This window comes from Mirounga leonina, unplaced genomic scaffold (assembly GCF_011800145.1).
Source record: "Mirounga leonina isolate KUSES-001 unplaced genomic scaffold, KU_Mleo_1.0 Mir_201, whole genome shotgun sequence".
NCBI classification, from domain to species: Eukaryota; Metazoa; Chordata; class Mammalia; order Carnivora; family Phocidae; genus Mirounga; species Mirounga leonina.
In genome coordinates this window covers 28582519-28608425 of record NW_023270504.1, presented here as the reverse complement: position 1 = coordinate 28608425, position 25907 = coordinate 28582519, and the positions used below count along the sequence as shown (strand labels likewise).

At 42.0% G+C, this 25907-nt stretch overlaps 1 protein-coding gene across 1 annotated transcript in view; it reads right to left on the bottom strand.

Moving 5' to 3' along the window:
* Nucleotides 1-25907, bottom strand: part of LOC118025785 — a 51793-nt gene that overhangs the window by 16545 nt on the left and 9341 nt on the right. Inside the window, exons 5-9 of the mRNA XM_035028480.1 lie at nucleotides 25368-25490; nucleotides 24861-25013; nucleotides 23761-23840; nucleotides 23025-23160; nucleotides 21880-21969 (exon numbers count right to left, since the gene is read on the bottom strand). Of these exons, the coding sequence (XP_034884371.1) occupies nucleotides 21880-21969; nucleotides 23025-23160; nucleotides 23761-23840; nucleotides 24861-25013; nucleotides 25368-25490 (582 nt within the window). The remainder of the gene's footprint in view (nucleotides 1-21879; nucleotides 21970-23024; nucleotides 23161-23760; nucleotides 23841-24860; nucleotides 25014-25367; nucleotides 25491-25907) is intronic.

Here is a 25907-nt window from a genome sequence, read left to right as displayed (position 1 = left end):
CGATGAGAGTTGGAACTATAGAGGAAGTTCCTGACGAGGTTGAGGATGTGGTGCAGGATGGCAGGTTCAGAGTTCTTGACAATGCCACTGGGGTGGGACACAAGAAGCCAACAGTTGCTGCGGGGAAGGTGGCAAGGGACCAGTGTGCATGGAACAGGGAAGACATGAGGGCTGAGGAATCAGGAGACCAGAGGGCTGGGAGGTTGGGAAGGGACAGTTGAAGGCTGGGACTTGGGAAATTGGGGTCCGGGGACTAGAGTGGTGCCAGGGTTATTGGGGAAATAGCCTCACCTTGTCAGGTCCATGATCCCTATGTAGTAAAACTTGGGGCAGGACAGAAGGTCCCAGCAGTGATGCTGATTTGCATAGACCACCACTCCGTCATATGCAGCAGCCAAGAACACCAACTTCACTACCTCCAGGGCACAACTGAAGGTCACCACCATTGGGTTTGTGAACAGAAAGGGACAAAAGGATGGACAAGACATTATGCCCTCATTTGTATCCTGTGCTGGGAAGCCAGGAGACAGTTTCCTGCTCTGGTAGCTGTGTTCTGCTTTCCTGTTGACAAAAATCTATGGCTCTGTGAAACCCATCTCAGATTGCCCATCCACTCCTTCAAACCCTGGCCCTCATTCAACCACAGAGTCCTATAAAGGAGACTCTAGAGAGATCTCAGTGCTGTGGTTTTCCAGTTTTGCTCTCCGGGGCACAGAATGGGGTTAGGATATCTTTTCACCTCCACACCCATCTAATCAGAATGTCTCTGCTTATTGGTTTGATTTGTTTTCATTTTACATAAGATTTCATTTGAGTAGAATGTCCTGAGGTTTAAGAAAAAAGTGTGACAACCACATATTTAGGAGTCCAACCCCCATTTTCAAGATGAGAAAACAGAATCCCAGTTGTGTTGTGCAAGATGGCAGAGCTAGCGACAAAGCCAAGCCAGAGGTCAATGAGATTCGAACGGCCACAACTGCACGGAGCGAATGACGTAGGTGTGGGCTTGCCCTGTCACCTACCATCTAGTTGAATCTCTTCGTGTACAGTTATGAACATGGACATGAAGTGTTGAATGAATCAGCTGAAGCATGCGTACAAGAAGAGAAACGAGAAGCTTGAAAATATGTGAGAATATTCTAGCATATGGGTCGTCCAGGGCCCTCTGGAATGGACTAGTCCCAGCCATCCATCATGAGAGGGTTAAGCTTACCTAGTGGGGTCAAAGGGCTTGCTCTTGCTGCCTGGGCCTCCCTCCTTGCTAAAGACCACCATCTTCTGGGGGACAGTAAGAGCCGGGGATAGAACTCCTGGACGGCCTCCTGGCACAGGGACCCTGACAGCATCTCACACAGAGCACATGTCACCTGGGAGACAGTGGAGGAAGACATAAGATGGTCCCATGGCCCCATCACTGAGTCCCACCCTGCCCTCCCCATCACTGCCCAAAGGGCACAGCTCACTCTGACTCAGGCTTGTAAGAAGCACCCAAAGACTGAAAGCCCACCACTCTTCCTTAGGGAAATGAGATTGCACACATGCAATCTGCTTTCTCTTCACTCCCCTGACATCAAAAACAGAATGGGAAGCAACTCTAACTTTTTAGCAGAAAATTATTTGGGGACTACTTTGTCTACCCCTGGCAACCAAACCTCTTCCGCCTCCAATCCTCATGCCACACACCCCCCAAGCCCTGGAGCGCCAGCCCCAGAATCAGGAGACAGAGAAAGCGGTTTAGCTCTAAACATCAGTTTCCTTGTCCATAAAATGGGATCAATCCCTGTTCTCTCTACATCACTCAGTTCTTAGATACACAGGTGGAAAAAGGAGGTTAAATCGAAAGTATAGTATTTTTTTTTAAGATTTATCTATTTATTTTAGAGAAAGAGAAAGCATGAGCTGGAGGAGGGGCAGAGGGAGAGGGAGAGAAAGAGAGAGAATCTCAAGCAGACTCCCCACAGAGCACGCAGCCCAACAGGGGGCTGGATCCCACAACCCTGAGACCAGAACCTGAGCTGAAATCAAAAGTCGGATGCTCAACCAACTGAGCCACCCAGGTGCCCCTCAAATGTACGGTATTAGTGATTGCTCCTCTCTAAGACCTACTCCTACCCTGCGGCCCTTGACCTTCAGCTCTGCCCCTAAGTCCAAGAACAGTAAGTCCTAGGCTCCCCCTGCCCCCATGCTGACCGCCACAGGCTGGAGGCCATCTCCTTAGTTTCCTCCGTGGAGTGGAGTTGTTCCAGGATGCCTATGAGCAGCTGCAGGATGCTGATTGTGGTCTCTCGCTGGGTGCCAAATGCCTTCCACAGGGCCAGATTGGTTCTGCAGGACCCAGGGACAGCTGTGTCATGGGCCTGGGTGACCAAGTTCCTAGGAATAGTCTGGTCTCGGGCCCATGAAGGGCCAGTTCTCAGGGCCTAGACTTGGCCAGAGAACACAGAGATGAAGTTTGAATCATGTCAAAGGGAAAGCATCCATGTGCAGTGATTTTTGGGCTAGGCTCGGGCTGAGGGAGGGGAGGGTTTATTGGGCTGGAGAATGGGTTCCCGGGCCATGGGAGAGGTACCTATCCCAAGGCAGAGCCTTGTTGAGAAGCAAGGGCATGACGTTGTGGGTGTTGTTGCCAGCCAGCAAGCACATGGCCCACAGGGTCTCCTCCTTTGTGTTGGGCTCCAGCTGTGAGTTGAGCCGTTCCAGAATCCCCTCCACAATTTCTTCAATCTAGAGGGAAGAGCTACAAGAGTCTCAGTGATTGTTTCCCTGCTTCCTTCCCTCCTCCTCCCTATCTACCAATTCCTAGACTAGACTCAAAGGGCTACTTGCACTCCTGCCAGTGACTCTTCTTAAGGCAGAGTTCTAGCATGCCAGAGGCCAGACCAGCAGGGGTCACAAAAAGAACTCCAGCAGCTCACTGAGGCCCACTATAACAAAGGCCTGCCCACAGCCCAAAGTTCAGAGAGTTGCTCCAAGCTTACTCGGGAGACACATGAGACTCCAGGAAGGAAGGCAAAAACCCTGGAGATACTTCAGGGCTTCCTCTCCCCACTGAAATCAACTTTCGACCCATGAAACTGCAGGGACAGTGGGCATTGGATGTGGGGGTACCACAGGACTCTCATTTGGCCCTCAGATTCCTGATATACGGGCCTCTGGGAAGTCCATTGTATTCTAATACCTCTAGGACACACCTCCATTTCTGGGACTTAGACCAGGCAAGTCACATAAATGAGTGAAGGCACGGATGTCAGGGGATTCAGAGAGAGGAAGGTCTGGAGAGCCCATGCCACATATAAAAGGGACAGTGGCCACCCAAAGAGTTGCCCTATGTGGCCTCATTTAAAAATTCTTTTCAGTGATAAATGTGGATTTTTATATGTTATCCCGAAAGAAAATTTACTCAAAGGTCAGTCATTCCATGAGTTTGCTGGTTTGCAATCCATAGCCTTACCCTTCACAGAAATCTAAGCCCCCTAACACCCCTGGCAATCAAGGTGAACCCCTCCTACAATGCTTCCTTGTGCTCTAGCTACTAGGCCCTGCAGCTGCTTATCCTCCTGCATGTGGCTGTTGTTAACTGAGGAATCAGCCCCTCAGATAGAAGGCACTGCAGTTCTGAGCTCAGGATTACAGATCTCAGAGCTCAGTGGGACCACAGAGAAAATCTAGCCCAAACCTGCACTTTAGAAGTGAGTGAATTAAGGTCTCTAGAGGAGGGGGACTTCCCAAGACTCTTCAGCTAGTTAGGAACAGAGCCAGGAGAGAGCCCAGGCTCCTGGTGTACAGAGCAGAGCTCCCACCACAGCACCACACTACCTTCATCATGTCTCGGCCCCGCTCTTTCATGACAGCACTCATCAGCTGGGCTGCTGCCAGAGACACCTTGGCCCTGCTGTCGGTTAGGCCCTCCATGGCCATCAGCACCAGGGTGGTGAGCTGCATCTGGGCGAAGTACTCTGCAAATGCCTGCAACAGGGTGGCGTCAGGCTGCCTGCACCTGGGGCCTCCTGCTTGAGCTAGCCTGTACCATCCTTCCTAGTTAGGGTAGGTGGAGAGAGCCTCTCTCGGGAATATGATGTGCTTTTGTCCTAGGCCTGTGCTGTCTGCCTAGCTCCTAGAAGACCCTTTCACTGGGAACAGAGTCTTTGGGGATGGGAGGGAGAAAACACTGACCTCAGATGCACTGAGGGGCTCATAGGTCAGAGGCTCAGAGGCAGGGTGCTGGGAGAGAAGGCCTGAGACCGAGATCCTTAGTGACATATCTTTGAGACATGGGCTGAATCTACACATTGCTCACAAGGCATCATTAGCATGAAGAAAATGCGTCTGAGCAGACAGGTAAGAAAGCAGAATTGGGACCCATGATGCTTAAGGGGAAGCATGTGATAGCATGTGGAAAAAGTTCCCCAAGGAAAAAGTTCACATGCAGCAATGGAATGGAAAAGAAGATGGGAAAAAGGAGTCCCACCCCAGGAGTCTATGATATGATGTAGGTGAGAGTCCGAGGCTCTTCCCACTTTGCTCTGGCCCTGCCCTCTCACCTTGGGAATCTCAGAGATGTTGTTATAGAACACGTTGGCACTATAGACTTCAGTCTTGCCCTCTTCTTCCCATAAGCCCTGTTTTTCCCTTCCCATCTCTGAAACAAAGATACCCGACCCCACCCCTCAGACACTTAGAAGGTGTCTTAGGTTGCCCTCTTTCCCATCTGCCCAACCCAAACCACCCACTGAACTAAGTCAGCTTGAGGTAATGTATATCCCATGGGGAAGGGAGTAGAGAAATGGGCAGTAAGATGAGGAATGGTGAGAGATAACATCAAAGGAACCCCCCATGTTGCCTGCCTTAGAGCAGAGACAGAGTGGGGTCAGAGTATAGGACTCAGCCAGAGGAGGAGAAACTAATTCAAAAGAACTGTTTTCTGAGTAGCTATTTTGTCCCAGGAGGGTATATGTAGTAGAGGTCTAGGAGCAGGTTCCTCATTGGAAGTAAAATGCTCAGATAACTTCTTAGCTGTCACTCTTCCAGGACAGTGTGTGGGGGAATGACCAAACCTAGGTGGGAGGCCAGAGCAGAAGTGAAAAGGGGAGATTCTCCTTACGCTTTTGCAGGAGGAGGATACAGTAAATGTTGTAGACAGCCTGTGCAGACAGGAAGCAGATATTGTCCACTGGGTCCTGGCAGCGTATGGCCAGCAGGCTTACCAAATGCCCCAACCAAGTGAACTCGATGTCCATCTGTGGAGGAGAGCTGGAAGTCACAAGTTACCCCAGCCAATATCTTAGGCTGAGTCAAGGCAAGAAGAGAGGAGGAGGAGATGCATGACAGATATGAGAGGTGAGGCTAGATGAGGTTAATGGGAATGGAATTAGACAGGTGAGTTGTAGCTATTAAAAACTTGTGGGATCATAGTTTTAGAATGACCTTACACTGTTCCTCTTCTTTGCCTCTTGACACTGCACTCATTCTTCAAGCCCAGCTCAAATGTCCCCTCCTCTATGAAGCTTTCCCTTCACTTGTACTTCATTTGGTTTTGATCTTTTATTCCTACTATATTTGGTTTTTAGGTTCATTATCACCTCCTATTTAAGTTTGTTCTATGCATGCCTCTCTTCCCAGTGGACTATAAAGATCCATGAAGACAGGAAACTGTCTTGGTCATCTATGTAACCACTGTAATACCTAGCATGGTGCTTGGCACAAGGTGAGTATTCAGTAACTGCTTGTTGAGATGAGTGGAATCAAACTGAACCAAGTGAAACAGAATTGAATTGGTGGGTAGGGAAAAAGACTAAGGGAGAAAAGAGAGCTGATGGGATGCACAAGAGAAAATAGAGGATGGGGCCAAGGAAATAGAGGATAGGATGAATAATTGAGGCTAGGTAATATGTGATGAAGTTTGGGGTAAGGGTAGGGATGAGGGCCCAGGCTCCAGGACAGGCTTCCACTCACTCCGAAGTTGTTCATTTTTGCAGTGAAGCCAAGAATACGGGCAGCACACCACATGGCCGTTCCCTCTCATTGTCCTTCTGGGAATTCAGCCAGGTGTCCAGAAGCTAAAGGAAGAAGAGAATGAGGTGAGGGGTGAGGGTCTGTTCAGCTGCATTCCAGAGGGTAGAAATGTAACCTGAACCTGACTTCTGCAAAGGATCAGGACAAGACTTCTGAGAATAGGACTTCTTTTGCCTACAGGCTGGTTATATATGAGTTTGACAGCAGAAGCCTTCATTCCTCCAACTTTTTTCACAGAAATGGAACAAATAATCCTAAAATTTGTGTGGAACCAGAAAAGACCTTGAATAGCCAGAGGAATGTTGAAAAAGAAAACCAAAGCTGGCGGCATCACAATTCCGGACTTTAGGCTCTATTACAAAGCTGTCATCATCAAGACAGTATGGTACTGGCACAAAAACAGACACATAGATCAATGGAACAGAATAGAGAACTAAGAAATGGAACCTCAACTCTATGGTCAACTCATCTTTGACAAAGCAGGAAAGAATGTCCAATGGAAAAAAGACAGTCTCTTCAACAAATGGTGTTGGGAAAATTGGACAGCCACATTCAGAAGAATGAAACTGGACCATTTCCTTACACCACACACAAAAATAGACTCAAAATGGATGAAAGATCTAAATGTGAGACAGTAATCCATCAAAATCCTTGAAGAGAACACAGGCAGCAACCTCTTCGACCTCAGCTGCAGCAACTTCTTCCTAGAAACATCGCCAAAGACATAGGAAACAAGGGCAAAAATGAACTATTTGGACTTCATCAAGATAAAAATGTTTTGCACAGCAAAGGAAAAAGTTAACAAAACCAAAAGACAACCGACAGAATGGGAGAAGATATTTTCAAATGACATATCAGATAAAGGGCTAGTATCCAAAATCTATAAAGAACTTATCAAACTCAACACCCAAAGAACAAATAATCCAATCAAGAATTGGGCAGAAGACATGAATAGACATTTCTTCTGCAAAGAAGACACCCAAATAGCCAACAGACACAAGAAAAAGTGCTCAACATCACTCAGTATCAGGGAAATACAAATCAAGACCACAATGAGATACCACCTCACACCAGTCAGAATGGCTAAAATTAACAAGTCAGGAAACAACAGATGTTGGCGGGGATGCGGAGAAAGGGGAACCCTCCTACACTGCTGGTGGGAATGCAGGCTGGTGCAGCCACTCTGGAAAACAGTATGGCAGTTCCTCAAAAAGTTGAAAATAAGCTACCCTACGACCTAACAATTGCACTACTGGGTATTTACCCCAAAGATACAAATGTAGTAATCCGAAGGGGCACATGCACCCCAATGTTTATAGCAGCAATGTCCACAATAGCCAAACTATGGAAAGAGCCCAGATGTCCATTGACAGATGAATGGATAAAGAAGATGTGGTATATATACACAATGGAATACTATGCAGCCATCAGAAATTGAAATCTTGCCATTTGCAACGATGTGGATGGAACTAGAGGGTATTATGCTAAGGGAAATAAGTCAATCTGAGAAAGACAATTATCATATAATCTCACTGATACGTAGACTTTGAGAAACAAGGCAGAGGATCATAGGGGAAGAGAGGAAAAATTGAAACAAGATGAAACCAGAGATGGAGACAAACCATAAGAGACTCTTAATCTCAGGAAACAAACTGAGGGTTGCTGGAGTGGAGGGGGGTGGGAGGGATGAGGTGGCTGGGTGATGGACGTTGGGGAGGGTATGTGTTATGGTGAGTGCTGTGTATTGTGTAAGACTGATGAATCACAGACCTGTACCCCTGAAACAAATAATACATTTTATGTTAATTTAAAAAAAAGTTCTGAACACCACAAGAAGACAACTAGACATCATGTGCTTCTTGGTGGAAGAAGATAAGACTACTTCTGAAGTAATCTTGCCAAAAATTGATCAGATTCATGATCTAGATCTAATAATTAAAATTAGGATCTAACATAGTCTAGATCTAGCAATTTATAGGGAAGATTTGTACAGAGGAATTTGTTATGTGGCCCCTAAAGGATGTAATCAGCACAATCCAGAATGTGGAAAATGTAGAGAACAAATGTCTAGGTTTCTTCAACAAATAAATTTCAAGGAAAAAATGATGGAAGTGCAATCTATAGATTAAGAGAATTAAGAGACAAACCAATCAATTGGAATGTCTGATTGTTTAATGACATCAAGAAATGAAATTTCTTTCTTTCATCAGTGTTTTATAGTTTTCAGAGTACAAGTCTTTCACTTCATTGGTTGATTCCTAGGTATTTTATTATTTTTGGTGCAATTGTAAATGAGATTGTTTTCTTAATTTCTCTTCCCGCTACTTCATTATTAGTGTATAAAAATGCAACAGATTTCTGAATATTAATTTTGCATCCTGTAACTTTGCCGAATTCATTTATCTGTTCTAGTAGGGTTTTCTTTAATGGAATCTTTAGGGTTTTTTAGGGTTTTCTATATATAGTATCATGTCATCTGCAAATAGTGAAAGCTTTACTTCTTCCTTACCAATTTGAATGCCTTTTACTTATTTTTCCTGTCTAATTGCTGTGGCTAGGACTTCCAATACTATGTTGAATAAATGTGGTAAGAGTAGATATCCTTGTCTTGTTCCTGATCTTAAAGGAAAAGCTCACAGTTTTCCACCATTGAGTATGATGTTAGCTGTGGGTTTTCATATATGGCTTTTATTATGTTGAGGTATGTTCTCTCTAAACCTACTTCATCATGAATGGATGTTGTGCTTTGTCATGTGCTTTTTATGCATCTATTGAGATGATCAGATGTTTTTCATCTTTTCTCTTATAAATGAAATCTTATTATTTGCAATGACATGAATGGAGCTAGAGTATTATGCTAAGTGAAATAAGTCAGTCAGAGAAAGACAAATACCATATGATTTCACTTATATGTGGAGTTCTTTTAATTTTAATTTTTTTATATGTGAAATTTAAAAACAAAACAAATGAACAAAGGAGTGGGGGGAGAGAGGGAGACAAACAAGAAACACACTGATGGTTACCAGAGGGGAGAGGGTGGGTGGATGGGTGACATAGTTGATGGGGATTAAGGAGGGCACTTGCTGTGATGAGCACCAGGGGATGTATGGAATTGTTGAATCACTATATTGTACACCTGAAACTAATATTACACTGTATGTTAAATAACTGAAATTTAAATAAAAACTTTAACAAAAATTGAAATCAGCCTCACAGAAATACTATGTTCTAATCAGAAAAGCACCATTTGGAAATTTCAAAGGAGAGAGACACTGTGGGATATAATAAAAAGGATACTTTGCCTTTCAAACTTATCAAGCAAATTGATATTTATTAATCTCTTTGAGTTGCTAAGTACTATAAAATTAGTCTATAGCTATGCTGCATGATTGTGAACAAAAACTCTATGTGGTGGAATGGAGAGGGGAATTTACACTAAAATGAAGTAGACTCATTCTGATTTATATGTAATGTACTAACAATACCAAAATGGAAGAAGCTAAGTGAATGCCAGGTATCCTTAAGCAATTTTATGGCTACTAACAAATGTTTCCATAATACACTTCTCCAAAGTTCCAACAGGGCACATTCTAAGGAATACATCTTGCATGAATGACCTTATTATAGAAATGTGTAATTAGCAAAGTTTAGCAACACCTATGACTGAACCCTGGGGCATGATCTGTACTTTGCAATATGTGAACTCAAATTACTGTTTCTTGTGATATTAATTAGGTAATAAATAAGCAAAATGTTGCTGGGGGGAAGTTTTCTGTCTAAAAAAACATTGAAATAATTAGGTATATTTTATTGCAATAAAAAAATAGTATAAAGGAAAAAGTGGCAGAGGGAATCTTTTGAAAGTAATGGGATTGTTCTGTATCTTCAGTGCGATTATGGTTTTGCCAGGATATAAAACTGTCAAAACTCATCCAATTAAATAGATTCATTTAATTGTATAAAATTATTGCTCAATAAAGTTGATAAGGGGGAAAAAAGACACCAAAAAAATTTTAAAAATAAAAAAACATTGAAACAATAAAAAGTATGTTCTTGGACCATAAAGGAATTAGATCAGAAATCAATAACTATAAGAGAATAGAAAATTCTCCAAACATTTGGAAATTAAACAGCACACTTCTAAATAATCCATTGGCCAAAGAGGAAGTCACAAGAGAAATTAAAAAATATTTTGAACTGAATGATACTGAAAGAACAACATCTTAAAATGTATAGGATGCAGCTCAAGTAGTACTTAGAGGAAAATTTATAAAACTAAATGTTTATATTAAAAAAGAGAAAGGGGTGGATGAAGCGGCTGGTACACAGGACTGCTGCACTGTCTCCACTGTGGGAGGAGGTGTAGGTGGCCTGACCCCTATACTCCAAGCATCTCCTCACTTCCCAATGGCCGTGGTCCTCATTTCCCTTCTTCCCAGAGGTGTATTTTAGAGGATTCCTGGGAAAATGGCTCACCTCATCCTTTGAATACAATTGGATAACCCTCGCATCAGTGTAAACAACCCAGAAAATGACCCAAAGCCTTTCAGAACAAACTCCACAACTAAAAGCAGAGAAGAGGCCACATCAAAGAGAGTAGGAAAGGGAGAGATATGGTGGGGAGTTAAACAAACCTGGGGGACTGTCCAATGGAAGGAGGGATTCATGGACAGAGAGGGGAGAGAAACAGACTATCACACCAGAAAGCCCACACAAGGAAGACAAATCCCCATAACGTTTGGCTTTGAAAACCAGAGGGGTCAAATTTCCTCAGTTCTTAAACCAGGAGACTTGAGACCTAGAATTTTAAACATCAGCGGGGCTTGGCTTTGGGAGAGCTGGAAGGGTGCTCTTAAAGAGACAGCACAACAAACAGTCCTGCAGCAGTTTGAAAAATGCCTAGGGTATTTGGGAGGGAGAGTTTACTAATCTCAGAGTATGTCCTAGAAGGACAGAGATTGTTGGGAAGCTCCTCCAGGAACAAAGAAGTGGACAGGTGCCATTTCTCACCCCTGACCCCCAGCATAAACACACAGCCTTCTGCGGGAACCAGTATCTAACTTGCTAATGCCACACATCCTGCCCCCTCCCCCATCCAAGTCTGCAGATCCATTCTCTCCAGCCAGGCATGCCCCAGTCCCTGTGCTGTGGGTCTCCTCCCCCAGGGGACCAGCTCATAAACCTTGCTAACCCTGCACTTCCTGCCCCCTGAGCACATTGAAGATCCACCTCTTCCAATATACTCTTGGCCTGAGCCCATGCAAAGTGGTGCTCGATATAGCTTCAAATCGGGCAATGTGATGCCCCCAGCTTTGTTTTTCTTTTTCAACATTTCCTTGGCAATTCGGGGTCCTTTCTGATTCCATACAAATTTTAGGATTGTTTGTTCCAGCACTTTGAAAAATGTCATTGGAATTTTGATCGGGATGACATTGAAGGTATAGATTGCTCTGGGTAGCATAGACATTTTAACAATATTTATTCTTCCAATGCATGAGCATGGAATGTTTTTCCATCTTTTTGTGTCTTCTTCAATTTCTTTCATGAGTGTTCTGTAGTTCCTAGAGTATAGATCCTTTACCTCTTTGGTTAGGTTTATTCTGAGGTATCTTATGGTTTTTGATGCTATTGTAAATGGAATTGTTTCTCTAATTTCTCTTTCTACAGTTGCATTATTAATGTATAAGAAAGCAACTGATTTCTGTGCATTGATTTTGTATCCTGCCACAATACTGAATTGCTGTATGAGTTCTAGTAATTTGGGGGTTCGAGTCTTTTGGGTTTTCCACATAATGTATCATGTTGTCTGTGAAAAGAGAGAGTTTGACTTCTTCTTTGCCAATTTGAATACTTTTTATTTTTGTTGTCAGACTGCTGTTGCTAGGACTTCAGTACTATGTTGAACCATAGTGGCAAGAGTGGGCATCCTTGATGTGTTCCTGATCTTAAGGGAAAGGCTCTCAGCTTTTCCCCATTGAGGATGATATTCGCTGTGGGTTTTTCATAGATGGATTTTATGAACTTGAGGAATGTTCCCTCTATCCCTATACTCTGAAGAGTTTTAATCAGGAAGACAGCATGGTACTGGCACAAAAACAGACATATAGACCAATGGAAAAGAATAGAGAACCCAGATATGGACCCTCAACTCCATGGTCAAATAATCTTTGATAAAGCAGAAAAAAACATGCAATGGAAAAAAAAAAGTCTCTTCAATAAATGGTGCTGGGAAAATTGGACAGCCACATGCAGAAGAATGAAACTCGACCATTCTCTAACACCATTCACAAAGATAAACTCAAAATGGATGAAAGACCTCAATGTGAGACAGGAATCCATCAAAATCCTAGAGGAGAATATAGGCAGTAACCTCTTTGACATCGGCCACAGCAACTTCTTTCAAGATACATCTCCAAAAGCTAGTGAAACAAAAGCAAAAATGAACTTTTGGGACTTCATCAAGATAAAAAGCTTCTGCACAGCAAAGGAAACAGTCAACAAAACAAAGAGGCAACCCACAGAATGGGAGAAGATATTTGCAAATGACACTACAGATAAAGGGCTGGTATCCAAGATCTATAAAGAACTTCTCAAACTCAACACCCAAAAAACAAATAATCAAGTCAAAAAATGGGCAGAAGACATGAAAAGACACTTCTCTGAAGAAGACATACAAATGGCTAACAGACATATGAAAAAATGTTCATCATCATTAACCATCAGGGAAATTCAAATCAAAACCACATTAAGGTACCACCTTACACAAGTTAGAATGGCAAAAATGGACAGGGAAAGAAACAACAAATGTTGGAAAGGTTGTGGAGAAAGGGGAACCCTCCTACACTGTTGGTGGGAATGCAAGTTGGTACAGCCACTTTGGAAAACAGTGTGGAGGTGCCTCAAAAATTTTAAAATAGAGCTACCCTATGACCCAGCAATTGCACTCCTGGGTATTTACCCCAAAGACATAGATATAGTGAAAAGAAGGGCCATATGCACCCCAATGTTCATAGCAGCAATGTCCGCAATAGCCAAACTGTGGAAAGAGCCGAGATGCCCTTCAACAGATGAATGGATAAAGAAGATGTGGTCCATACATACAATGGTATATTACTCAGCCATCAGAAAGGATGAATACCCAACTTTTGCGTCAACACGGATGGGACTGGAGGAGATTATGCTAAGTGAAATAAGTCAAGCAGAGAAAGTCAATTATCATATGGTCTCACTTATTTGTGGAACATAAGGAATAGCATGGAGGACATTAGGAGAGGGAAGGGAAAAATGAAGGGGGGGGAAATCAGAGGGAGAGATGAACCATGAGAGACTATGGACTCTGAGAAACAAACAGGGTTTTAGGCGGGGGTGGGGGGGTTGGTTAGCCCGGTGATGGGTATTAAGGAGGGCACGTACTTCATGGAGCACCGGGTGTTATACAAAAACAATGGATCGTGGATCACCACATCAAAAACTAATGATGTATTGTATGGTGACTAACGTAACATAATAAAATTTAAAAAATTAAACAACAACAACAACAACAACAAAAACAAAGTGGTGCTCAAGCCTGGCAGTGTACAAGCAGCTAAGTCAGGGGCCAGCACCACTCCAAAGTGACTTCTGCCCTGGGAAGAGGGAAAGATAACCACACACACCAGTCAAACTGCTGTCCCAGGAGTGGGTTGGGGCAGGCAGCTGGTCTGACTATAGGCCCTGCCCGTCAACAAAAACTTCTTAGGGGCAACACAGGGAAAGTACCTTGAAATTTGGTGCTATTGCACGTCTGACAAATGCCTGGTCTGATTCAACTCAAACCCAAGGTGGCCCCAGACTGATTTACTAACCTCACAGGGACCAAACCCTACCCACAACAGGCAACTATGCATCTGCCATTGCAGATGACTGGATTGAATGCAAAAGCAACTCAGCCACAACAGCAGGGTGCACACATCACACACAGGAGATGCCTCTGAAGCACCAGATTCTGGTGAACAGGGGAGACTACAGGGCACTACAGCACACTACAGGACCTCTTCTTCATAAGGCCACTACTTTCAAGAGCAGGGGACATAGCTGACTTTCCTAACACAGAGAAACAGACATAGCAAGTTACACAAAATGAGGAGACAGAGAAATATGTCCCAAATGAAAGAACAGGAAATAATCACAGCAAGAGACCAAAGTGAAATGGAGATAAGTAATACGCCTGATAGAGAATTTAAAGTAATGCTCATAAAGATAGACTTGAGAAAAGAGTGGAAGACATCAGTGAGACCCTTAACAAAGAAATACAAAAGAATGAATTAGAGATGAAGAACACAATAGATGAAATTAAAAATACACTAGATGGAATAAATAGCAGACTAGAAGAAGCAGAAGAACAAATCAGTGACTTGGAGGACAGACTAATGAAAAGTAATCAAGACAACCAGGTGAGAGAAAAGTAAATAATACAAAATGAAAATAGACAAAGGGATCTCGGTGACAACATCAAGGGTAATAACATTTGCATTATAGTGATCTCAGAAGGAGAGAGAAAAGAGGGCAGAAAATTTATTTGAATAAATAATAACTGAAAACTTACCAAATCTGAGGAAGGAAACAGAAATCCAGATCTAGGAGGCACAAAATCAAAATCAATCCAAGGAGGTCCACACCAAGATACACAGTAATTAAAATGGCAAAAGTAGTGATAAAGAGAGAATTTTAAAAAAAACAATAGAAAAGAAAAGTTATGTAAAAGGGAAATCCCATAAGGCTACTGGTGGATTTTTTAGCTGAAACTTTGCAGGCCAGAAGAGAGTGGCATGATAGACTCAAAAATGCTGAAAGGAAAAAATCTGCAGCCAAGAATACTCTATCTAGCAAGGTTAACATTCAGAATAGAAGGAGAGATAGTTTCCCAGACAAATAAATGTTAAAAGAATTCATGACCCCTAAACCAGCCCTAGAAGAAATGTTAAAGGAGACTCTTTGAGTAGAAAGGAAAGACCATAAGTAAGAACAAAAAAAGTAGGAAACACAGAAGCAGTAAAAATAAGAATATATGAAAAAAAAAGGTATATCTGTAAAAATCAGTCTAGGGACTCACAAAATAAAAGGATGTTAAGTATGACACCATATACCTAAAACATGGTAGGGAAGTTCAAACTTAAGCAACCATCAACTTAATATAGATTGCTATATGCAGAAGATGTTATATACAAACCTAATGGTAAACACAAATCAAAACCAGTAGTAGATATGCAAAAATAAGGATAAAGGAATATAAGTATATCATGAAAGAAAACCAACTTATTGTGAGAGAAGTAAGCAAAAGAGAAAGGAACAGAGAAGAACTACAAAATCAACCATAAAATAAGTAATAAAATGACAATAAGTACATAATGATCAATAATTACTTTGTAAATGGACTAAATGCTCCAATCAAAGACATAGGGTGATGGAGGGGCACCTGGGTGGCTCAGATGGTTAAGCGTCTGCCTTCGGATCAGGTCATGATCTCAGGGTCCTGGGATCGAGTCCCGCATCGGGCTCCCTGCTCCTTGGGAGCCTGCTTCTCCCTCTGCCTCTCTCTCTCTGTCTCTGTCTCTCATGAATAAATAAATAAAATCTTAAAAAAAAAAAAAGACATAGGGTGATGGAATGGTTAAAAAATAAGACCCATGTATTTGCTGCCTACAAGAGACTCATTTCAGACCTAAAGACACATGCAGATTGAAAGTGAAGGGATGGAGAAACACTTATCATGCAAATGGATGTGAGAAGAAAGCCAGAGTAGCAATACTTATATTGCACAAAATAGACTTTAAAACAAAGACTGTATAACAAGAGGCAAAGAAGGACACTTTATAATCATAAAGAGGACAATCCAACAAGAGGATATAACAATTGTAAATATTTATGCACCCAATATGGGAGCACCCAAATACATAAAACAGTTAATAACAAACATAAAGGAAGTAATCACTAGAAATACAAAAATAGTAGGGAATTTTAACACCCCACTTACATCAATGAACAGATCATCAAAACCCAAAATCAACAAGGAGACAGTGGCCTTGAATGACACATTGGACCAGATGGATTTAATAGATATATTCAGAACATTCTATCCTAAAACAGCAGAATATGCACTCTTTTCAAGTGCATATGACATTCCCTAGAACAGGTAACATTAGGCCACAAAACAAGAATCAACAAATTAGGGGCACCTAGGTGGCTCAGTCGTAAAGTGTCTGCCTTCAGCTCGGGTCATGATCCCGGGGTCCTGGGATCAAGCCCTGTTTCAGGCTCCCTGCTCGGTGGGAGGCCTGCTTCTCCCTCTCCCACACCCCTGTTTGTGTTCCATCTCTCACTGTCTCTCTCTGTCAAATAAATAAATAAATAAATAAATAAATAAAATCTTAAAGAAAAAATAAGAATCAACAAATTAAAAAAGATTGAAGTCATATCATGCATCTTTTTAAAATTTTTATTTTATTTAATTTTTTAAAGATTTATTTATTTGACAGAGAGAGACACAGCGAGAGAGGGCACACAAGCAGGGGGAGTTGGAGAGGGAGAAGCAGGCTTCCCACAGAGCGGGGAGCCCGATGCAGGGCTTGATCCCAGGACCCTGGGATCATGACCTGAGCCGAAGGTAGACGCTTAACGACTGAGCCACCCAGGCGCCACCCATGCATCTTTTTTTTTTAAAGATTTTATTTATTTATCTGAAAGAGAAAGAGAGAGATAGAGAGCACAAGCAGTTGCAAGGGCAGAGGGAGAGGGAAAAGCAGGCTCTCCACTGAGCAGGGAGCCTGACACAGGGCTCAGTCCCAGGACCCTGGGATAAGGCAGACACACAACCGACTGAGCCACCCAGGCAACCCCCATGTATCTTTTCTGACCACAATGCTATGAAACTAGAAATCAACCTCAAGTAAAAAATCTATAAAGAGCACAAATACATGGAGGCTAAATAACATGCTACTAGGGGTGGCTCAGTTGGTTAAGCATCTGCCTTCTGCTCAGGTCATGATCCTAGGGTCCTGGGATTGAGCCCCACCTCAGACTCCCTGCTCAGTGGGGAACCTATTTCTTCCTCTCCCCCTTGCTTGTGCTCTCTCTCTCTCTCAAATAAATAAATAAAATATTTTTTAAAAAATAACATGCTACTAAACAATGAGTGGGTCAACCAAGAAATCAAAGAAATCAGAAAACACAGTGAAACAAATGGAAATGAAAACACAATGGTTCAAAATCTTTGGGATGCAGCAAAAGCTATTTTAAGAGGGAAATTTATAGCAATACAGACCCACCTCAAGAAGCAAGAAAAATCTAAAATAAACAACCTAAACTTACACTTAAAGAAGCTAGAAAAAGAAGAACAAACAAAACCCAAAACCAGTAGAGGGAAGGAAATAATAAAGATTAGAGCAGAAATAAATGAAATAGAAACAAAAGACAGTAGAAGAGATTAATGAAACCAGGAGCTAGTTTTGACAAGATTAACAAAATTGATAAACCTTTAACCAGACTCATAAAAAAAATTTTTTTAAAGAGAGAGGACTCAAATAAACAAAATCAGAAATGAAAGAGGAGAAATAACAACCAACACCACAGAAATACAAAGGATTGTAAAAGAATATTATGAAAAATTATATGCCAACAAATTGGGACAACCTAGAAGAAATGGGTAAATTCCTAGAAACATACAACCTCCTAAAACTGAATCAGGAAGAAATAGAAAATTTGGACAGACCAAATACCAGCAATGATATTGTACCAGTAAAAACAAAATTAATAAAGAACTTATACAACATGACACACACAAAAACAAAACAAACAAAAACTCCCAATAGATGAAAGTCCAGGACCAGATGGCTTCACAGGTGAATTCTACCAAACATTTAAAGAAACTATTTCAAAAAGTAGAAGAGGAAGGAAAACTTCCAAATTGATTCCATGAGGCCGGCATTACCCTAATACCAAAACCAGGTAAGGACACTACAAAAAAAGAGAACTACAGGCCCAAATCTCTGAACATAGATGTAAAGATCCTCAACAAATATTAGCAAACTGAATCCAACAATACATTTAAAAAATCATTCACCACAATCAAGTGGGATTTACTTCTGGATGCAAGAGTAGTTCAAAATTTGCAAATTGATCAACATGATACATCTATCAACAAGGAGAGGATAAAAACCGTATGATCATCTCAACAGAGGCAGACAAAGCATTTGACAAAGTACAATATTCATTCATGATAAAAGCCCTCCACAAAGCAGGTTTAGAGAGAATATGTGTCAATATAATAAAGACCATATATGAAAAACCCATAGCTAATATCATACTCAATGGTGAAAAACAGAGCTTTTCCCCTAAGGTCAGGAATAAGACAAGCATGCTCGCTCTCACCACTTTTATTCAACATACCACTGGAAGTCATAATCACACCAATCAGACAAGAAAAAAGAATAAAAGTCATCCAAAGTGGTAAAGAAGAAGTAAAATTTTCACTATTTGCAGATGACATGATACTATATATAGAAAACCCAAAAGACGCTACAAAAACAAAACAAAACAAAACAAAAACTACTAGAACTGATAAATGCATTCAGTAAGATTGCAGGATACAGAATCAATGTACAGAAATCTGTTGCATTTCTATACACTAATAATGAAGCATCGGAAAGAGAAATTAAGAAAACAATTCATTTATTTTTTTAAAAAAAGATTTTATTTATTTATTTGACAGTGAAAGAGACAGTGAGAGAGGGGACACAAGCAGGGGCAGTGGGAGAGGGAGAAGCAGGCTTCCCACTGAGGAGGGAGCCTGATGCGGGGCTCGATCCCAGGACCCTGGGATCATGACCTGAGCTGAAGGCAGACGCTTAACCGAGGCACCCCTGAAAACAATTCAATTTATAATTGCACCAAAAAATAATAAAATACCTAGAAATAAACTTAACCAAGGAGGTGAAAGATCTGTACTCTGAAAACTATAAAACATTGATGAAAGAAATTGAAATAACACAAACAAGTGGAAAGATATTCATGCTCATGGATTGGTAAAACCAATATTGTTAAAATGTCCATACTACCCAAAGCAATCTCCAGATTTAATGTAATCCCTATCAAAATGCCATCAGCACTTTTCACAGAACTAAAACAAAGGAACCTAAAATTTGTATGGAACCACAAGAGACTCTGAATAGCCAAAGCAAACTTAAAAAAGAAAAAGGTTGAAGTATTATAATTCTAGATTTCAAGTTATACTGCAAAGCTGTAGTTATCAAAACAGTATGGTACTGGCCCCAAAATAGACAAAAGATCAAAAGAACAAAATAGAAAGCCCAGAAATAAACCAATGATTATACAGTCAATTAATCTTTGACAAAGGAAGCAAGAGTATTCAATGGGAAAAGATAGTCTCTTCAACAAATGGTATTGGGAAAACTGGACAGGTACATACAAAAGGACGAAACTGGACCACTTTCTTACACCACATACAAAAATAAACTCAAAATGGATTAAGGACCTAAATGTGAGACCTGAAACCATAAAAATCCTAGAAGAGAGCACAAGCAGTAATGTTTCTGACATCAGCCATAACAATATTTTTCTAGATATGTCTCCTGAGGCAAGGGACACAAAAGCAGAATTAAACTATTGGAACTACATCAACAAAACAAAACAAAACAAACAAAAACAAAAACAAAAAACAAACGTCTGCACAGCAAAGGAAACAATCAACAAAACTAAAAGGCAACCTGTGGAATGGGAGAAGATACATGCAAATGACATATCCCATAAAGGGTTAATATCCAAAATTTATAAAGAACTTACACAACATGACACACACAAAAACAAATAATCCAATTAAAAATGGGCAGAAGACATGAACAGACATTTCGCCAAAGAAAACATTCATATGGCTAACAGAAACACAAAAAGATGCTAAAATCACTCATCATCAGGGAAATGCAAATTAAAAGTACAATAAGATATCACCTCACACCTGTCAGAATAACGAAAATCAAAAAGATAAAATTAATAAGTCAGGAAACGACAGATGTCAGCAGGGATGCGGAGAAAGGGGAACCTTCCTACACTGTTGGTGGGAATGCGAGCTGGTGCAGCCACTCTGGAAAACAGTATGGAGTTTCCTCAAAAAGTTGAAAATAGAGCTACCCTACGACCTAGTGATTGCACTACTGGGTATTTACCCCAAAGATATAAATGTAGTGATCCGAAGGGTTACGTGCACCCCGATGTTTATAGCAGCAATGTCCACAATAGCCAAACTATGGAAAGAGCCAAGATGTCCATCAACAGATGAATGGATAAAGAAGATGGTATATATATACAATGGGATATTATGCAGCCATCAAAAGGAATGAAATCTTGCCATTTGCAACGACGTGGATGGAACTGGAGGGTATTATGCTGGGCGAAATAAGTCAATCAGAGAAAGACATGTATCATATGACCTTGCTGATAGGAGGAATTCTTAATCTCAGGAAACAAACTGAGGGTTGCTGGAGTGGTGGGGGGTGGAACGGATGGGGTGGCTGGGTGATAGACATTGGGGAGGGTATGTGCTATGGTGAGCGGTGTGAATTGTACAAGACTGTTGAATCACAGACCTGTACCTCTGAAACAAATAATACATTATATGTTTAAAAAAAGGGTGGGGGGCACCTGGGTGGCTCAGTTGGTTAAGCAACTGCCTTCGGCTCAGGTCATGATCTCCGGGTCCTGGGATCGAGCCCCGCATCGGGCTCCCAGCTTGGCAGGAAGCTTCCTTCTCCCTTTCCCCCTCCCCCTGCTTGTGTTCCCTCTCTCACTGTCTCTCTCTCTCTCTCAAATAAATAAATAAAATCTTAAAAAAAAAAAAAAAGAAGAAGATAGCAGGAAGGGAAAAATGAAGGGGGGGATATCGGAGGGGGAGACGAACCATGAGAGACTATGGACTCTGAGAAACAAACTGAGGGTTCTAGAGGGGAGGGGGTGGGGGGATGGGTTAGCCTGGTGATGGGTATTAAAGAGGGCACGTACTGAATGGAGCACTGGGTGTTATACGCAAACAATCATGGAACACTACATCAAAAACTAATGATGTAATGTATGGTGATTAACATAAAATAATAAAAAAAGATAAGACAACAAAGTGTTGGTGAGGATGTAGAACAAAAGGAACCCTTGAGTACAGTTGGTGGGAATGCAAACTGTGCAGCCACTGTAGAAAACAGCATGAAGTTTCCTCAAAAAAATTAAAAATAGAACTCCCCTATGATCCAGTAATCACACTGCTGGGTATTTACCCCAAAAATATAAAAACACTAATTTGAAAGGTTATATGCACCCTATATTTATTGCAGCATTATTTACAATAGCCAAATTATGGAAGCAGCCCAAGTGTCCACTGATAGATGAATGGATAAAGAAAATATGAGATAAACACACATACACACACACACACACACACACAGAGTGAAATATTATTCAGCTGTAAAAAAAAGAATGAAATCTTGCTATTTGTAACACCATGGATGGATCTAGAGCATATAATACTAAGCAAAATAATTCAGCCAAAGACAAATACCACATGATTTCACTCATATGTGAAATGGTATGTCTATAAACCAAGGGACACCACGGGCTGCCAGGAATCACCAGAGGCTAGATGCATGGAACAGATTCTCCTTCAGAGCTTCCAGTAGGAACCAACCCTGCTGATACCTTGATTTTGGACTTCCAGCATTTACAACTGTGAGAGAATATATTTCTGTTGTTTGAAGCCACTCAGTTGTGACACTTTGTTACAGCAGCCCTAGGAAACCAATATACCAATTTCAGGGGCTCCTTCCCACTGACCTCCAAGCAGTGCTGGATCCGAGAGGGCATCTCAACAGTAAGTGTCTCCATTAGCCTTAGAAGGGATTGCAGGGTCTCCCTGAACAAATCCTGAGGGGAGAAGAGAGAACTCAAAGAGTTGCTGAGATGTCGGCCCCATCCCTCCTTCTAAACTTAGCTCCGTGCTCTAGCTCTCCCAGGAAGCTTTCCTTGAGAAATTCTGCTCCACAAGTTTCCCCCTAACATTTCAAGTGCCACTTGCCTGCTATTAACTTAAACAAATTCTTCTGTTTTCAGCAGAGCACAAATGTCTGCCTGATGTGCAGTTTGTCCTAGGTCATATAGTCTGGGAGTTCCCAGTTTGCCCCAAACATGGGCAAATCCTGTCAAAATACCTTCCCTCCCTAACCAGACCTACATTGAGGAAGGCCTCATGGGGATACAACCAGAGGAAACCCACCTCAGCCTTCTCTGTATGTACCAGTCCTTCCTTCATAACATAAATAAATATGAACTGACAAAGAAGGACCACCAGACAGCTGATGAAAAGGCCCAAATAAACAAACAGACCAACTGCCCCTAAAAAAAAAACTAATTCAGTAAATAGAAACTTTTATTTTTTAAAATTCTTATTAATATCCTCAAAAAATCAGGAGATTGTGGCATCAATAAAACAAGAACAACCAATCAAGATAAAGGAGTAATCAGAGAACATGAAAGAATTCCTAAGAATTAAACATACAAATGCAAATTAGAAAAGCGAATCATTCTTCCTTCCCTCAAGGAAACACTATAGGCCCTGTGGGAAATGGATTCAACTCTCTTGCCCCTGGGACTCTCTAAACTTATTTACCCATGGGCCTTTAGTAAAATCATGTTAAACCTTTCAGTCTGGTTTCAGTTGTACAACAGTTAAAAATTAAAGAACTGCGTGTTCACCTCTGGGCCAGAATATTAAAGTGTGACAGCAGTAATCAATGCATGCTCTCAAGAAGGAAGTACATCTCATGAGTTGCATTCAGACTATATGACCTAGTAACCTCTTCAAATGATTGTATTTTTATCAACGAAGGTGGAAGAGCCTTACCTGTAACTGCCAAACCTATACTCATCCTCTCAAAAGTAAAAACTGAATACAAAGAGACAAACATCAAAGAGTTAATTACCACAGTGGTGTGGGCCTCCTGGGAACTGGATGCCTCCTTCTGCAAAATTTCTGTAGGTGGTAGGCAGAGCACACTCTTACGGCATGTTCGGAGTAGCTCTGTTCTTTCTTCTACTTCTATGAGGGGACGGAGCTTCCTAAGATCCAGGAGGAAGTAGCAAATATGTAACAAGACAGTAATGGCCAGGAATAACAGCTGAGGAAGGTACAGAGAGAGATGGTGGAGACAGAGGGACAGGTGGTAGTAAGAAGTTGCCAGAAGAAAAAGTAACAAAAGAAGAAAAGGAGGAAACTAACAAAGTTTTAAAATTCCAGGAAAATGGAAAGAAAGGGACAAAGGGAAAGAGGAACTATTACAGGAAAGGGTACTGATATTTTGAGATGATACATTACTTTTTGGCTCCCCAGATATTTTGAGGGAATGGGGGAAATGGTCAGTGATAGATATGTAGGTATTTAGTCAGGGACAGCCCTGAAAGCAGAAGAAAGCCTGGACCAGAAGCAACAGCAAGTGCCTGTGAAAATGGGAGAGGTGGTCTCTGCCAGCTGCTCCAAAAATCCCATCTAAAAAATCTTGGTTAAAGGAGGTGGCAGACATTGTCCAGTAGATGTCTACTACTGCCTGGGGCCCCCTATTCCTAGAAGCAGAGGCAGAAAGTGAGGTGGGGACAGACTAGGATATAAAGAACTGAAATCCAGTCAGAGCAAGGAAGACAGAGTAGCTGGAACATCGTTACCTGAAGTCACTGATGATGTTCATTGCCCTCAGCCTAATGGAGCTGGAGATGGAACTCAATGGCTCCTCCCTGATTAACTCCTGTAATACACCCACCCCACCCCCCACCCCAGAGACAAAGAGGATGTGAACATATTTTTTTTGTCTTCCTCCTCCTCCTCCTACCCCAGACTGTATTCATAAGAAACCGGAACCTAGAATTTCCAAAAACTCTCAAGGACAGCACTTCTGTCCTACTCCCAACCATACCTTCCCCACAGTACTCACACCCACCTTCAGGATGGAAAAAGGAAAAGGTAGGAAAAGGACACTGGAAAATCTGGACTTTTATCCTCCAGGCCAAGGCCAGGAGCACTGCCAACGGCTTCCATGAAGACCCATCCTCCCTCCTCTGTGCATTTCCACCTCCAACCTCCTGAGTTGTACTTAGCACCATGAAGGTTACAATTTCTAGCTTCTGAGGGAACTTAAATTGAAAGGCCATGGGGTGGCTGCTCAGGATGTTTGTTAGCTTGGTCAGGGCATCCAGGTACTCCAGCTTCAGGTTCTTATCCTGAACTAACCAGTATGCTCAGAGATTTCCAAAGTAGGAATGATCCTGGGGCAAGGGAAAACTACCTACACAAAATCTGGGAGATGAAAAGCTAAGGCTTCTATAGCTTTCTCTAGGCTGAGGTCTTGCAACTTCTCTCTGAGGACAGCTTAGGGAAGCAAAGCCTGTGGCATCTTTATGGGGGAAGGGGCCACCCCTCTTACCAACCTGGTTCTGGAGTTCCCACCTTAAATTAGGATAGATCTAGCTAGTTTCCTTCTCTCTCAAGTTGTCTTTTTACCAAATAAGTTCTCCCAAAGGATGTCTAGTTGGATGGTAAATGAACAGGATTTGGGAAAGTCTTCTTCTCCTACCCTAGGGGCACATGCTCTGGACAAATGACAAAGGTAGGAAAATTATTTAGGGACCCCCCCCACCTTACCTCCCCTGAAGTAACTGTAATAGCCCTACCCCCTTGTTCCATTTAAGGCCAGGCATCATTTTCATGGAGGGGAAGGGTAAAGAAGGCAGGGATGGGACACTGGAGAAGGAGAGTAAGCAGGAAGTACCTTTTCTACAATGCAGTTGCGGTGGTGTTGCAGGACCACGGCCAGGATGTCATCTAAGTGCGTGAAGATGTCTCCCTTGCTCGCTAAAATAATCTTGCTATAGCTTAAGTAGATGATGTTACAGACCAGCCCCCATTCCCTTTGCTGATGTTCCTGTAAGAGGAAGGGGGAAACTTGCCTTCTCTTCATCTTATCCTTGCCTGATGGGGGAATGGAGGTTCAGGGAGGAATGGATTGGCTAGATGGCCCGGAAGGGAAGATGGGGTTGTGGAATGGTGGACAGCTGGGAGGAAGGGGATGCCGCTGATGATACCAGGGCCTGAAGCATGGGCATAAGGGAACATGGGAAAGGGAGAAGAGGATGAAACTTCCCCACAGTTGGTCAGAGGGAAATAGAAGCTTTATAGGGGAGTCACAAGGCCTCAGAGAAGTGGGGAGTCTGAGTGATGGGGATGCCTCAGAAGGTTTTGTGTGGGAGGGTGGCAGAGTTCCCAGGAATGCCATCACCTTCGTTAGCTTGAGGATGAATGATGAGCCCTTGTCAGTGAGGATAGCACTATACACTTGCAGTTGGTCCAGGACCATCTTCAGATGTTTCATGGACACAATACTGAGTGCCACAGCAATGCCCTGTAATGGGGATAGCCTCAACCTCACGCCACAGCTAAGAGTTATCCAGGCACCTTTATGCTCTCCCAAACCCCGGGATTTAGAGAGAAGAAGGGAGAGAAAAGGGAAAGAAAAGAAATGGAAGGAAAATTTGGTTCCTCTGACTTGAACAACTTAAAATCCAGATGGAGAACCAAACATCCTTGCAAGAAGTAATTCAAGGAGCAAATTACAAGAAACAGACTCTTAACTATAGAGAACAAACTCATGACTACCAGAGGGGAAGTGGGTGGGGGGATGGGGGAAATAGGGGATGGGGATTAACGAGCACACTTATAATGAAAAAAAAACTCTAAAAGACAGATAGATTAGATGATAGATAGATAGATAGATAGATAGATAGATAGATAGATAGATAGATAGATAGATAGATAGATA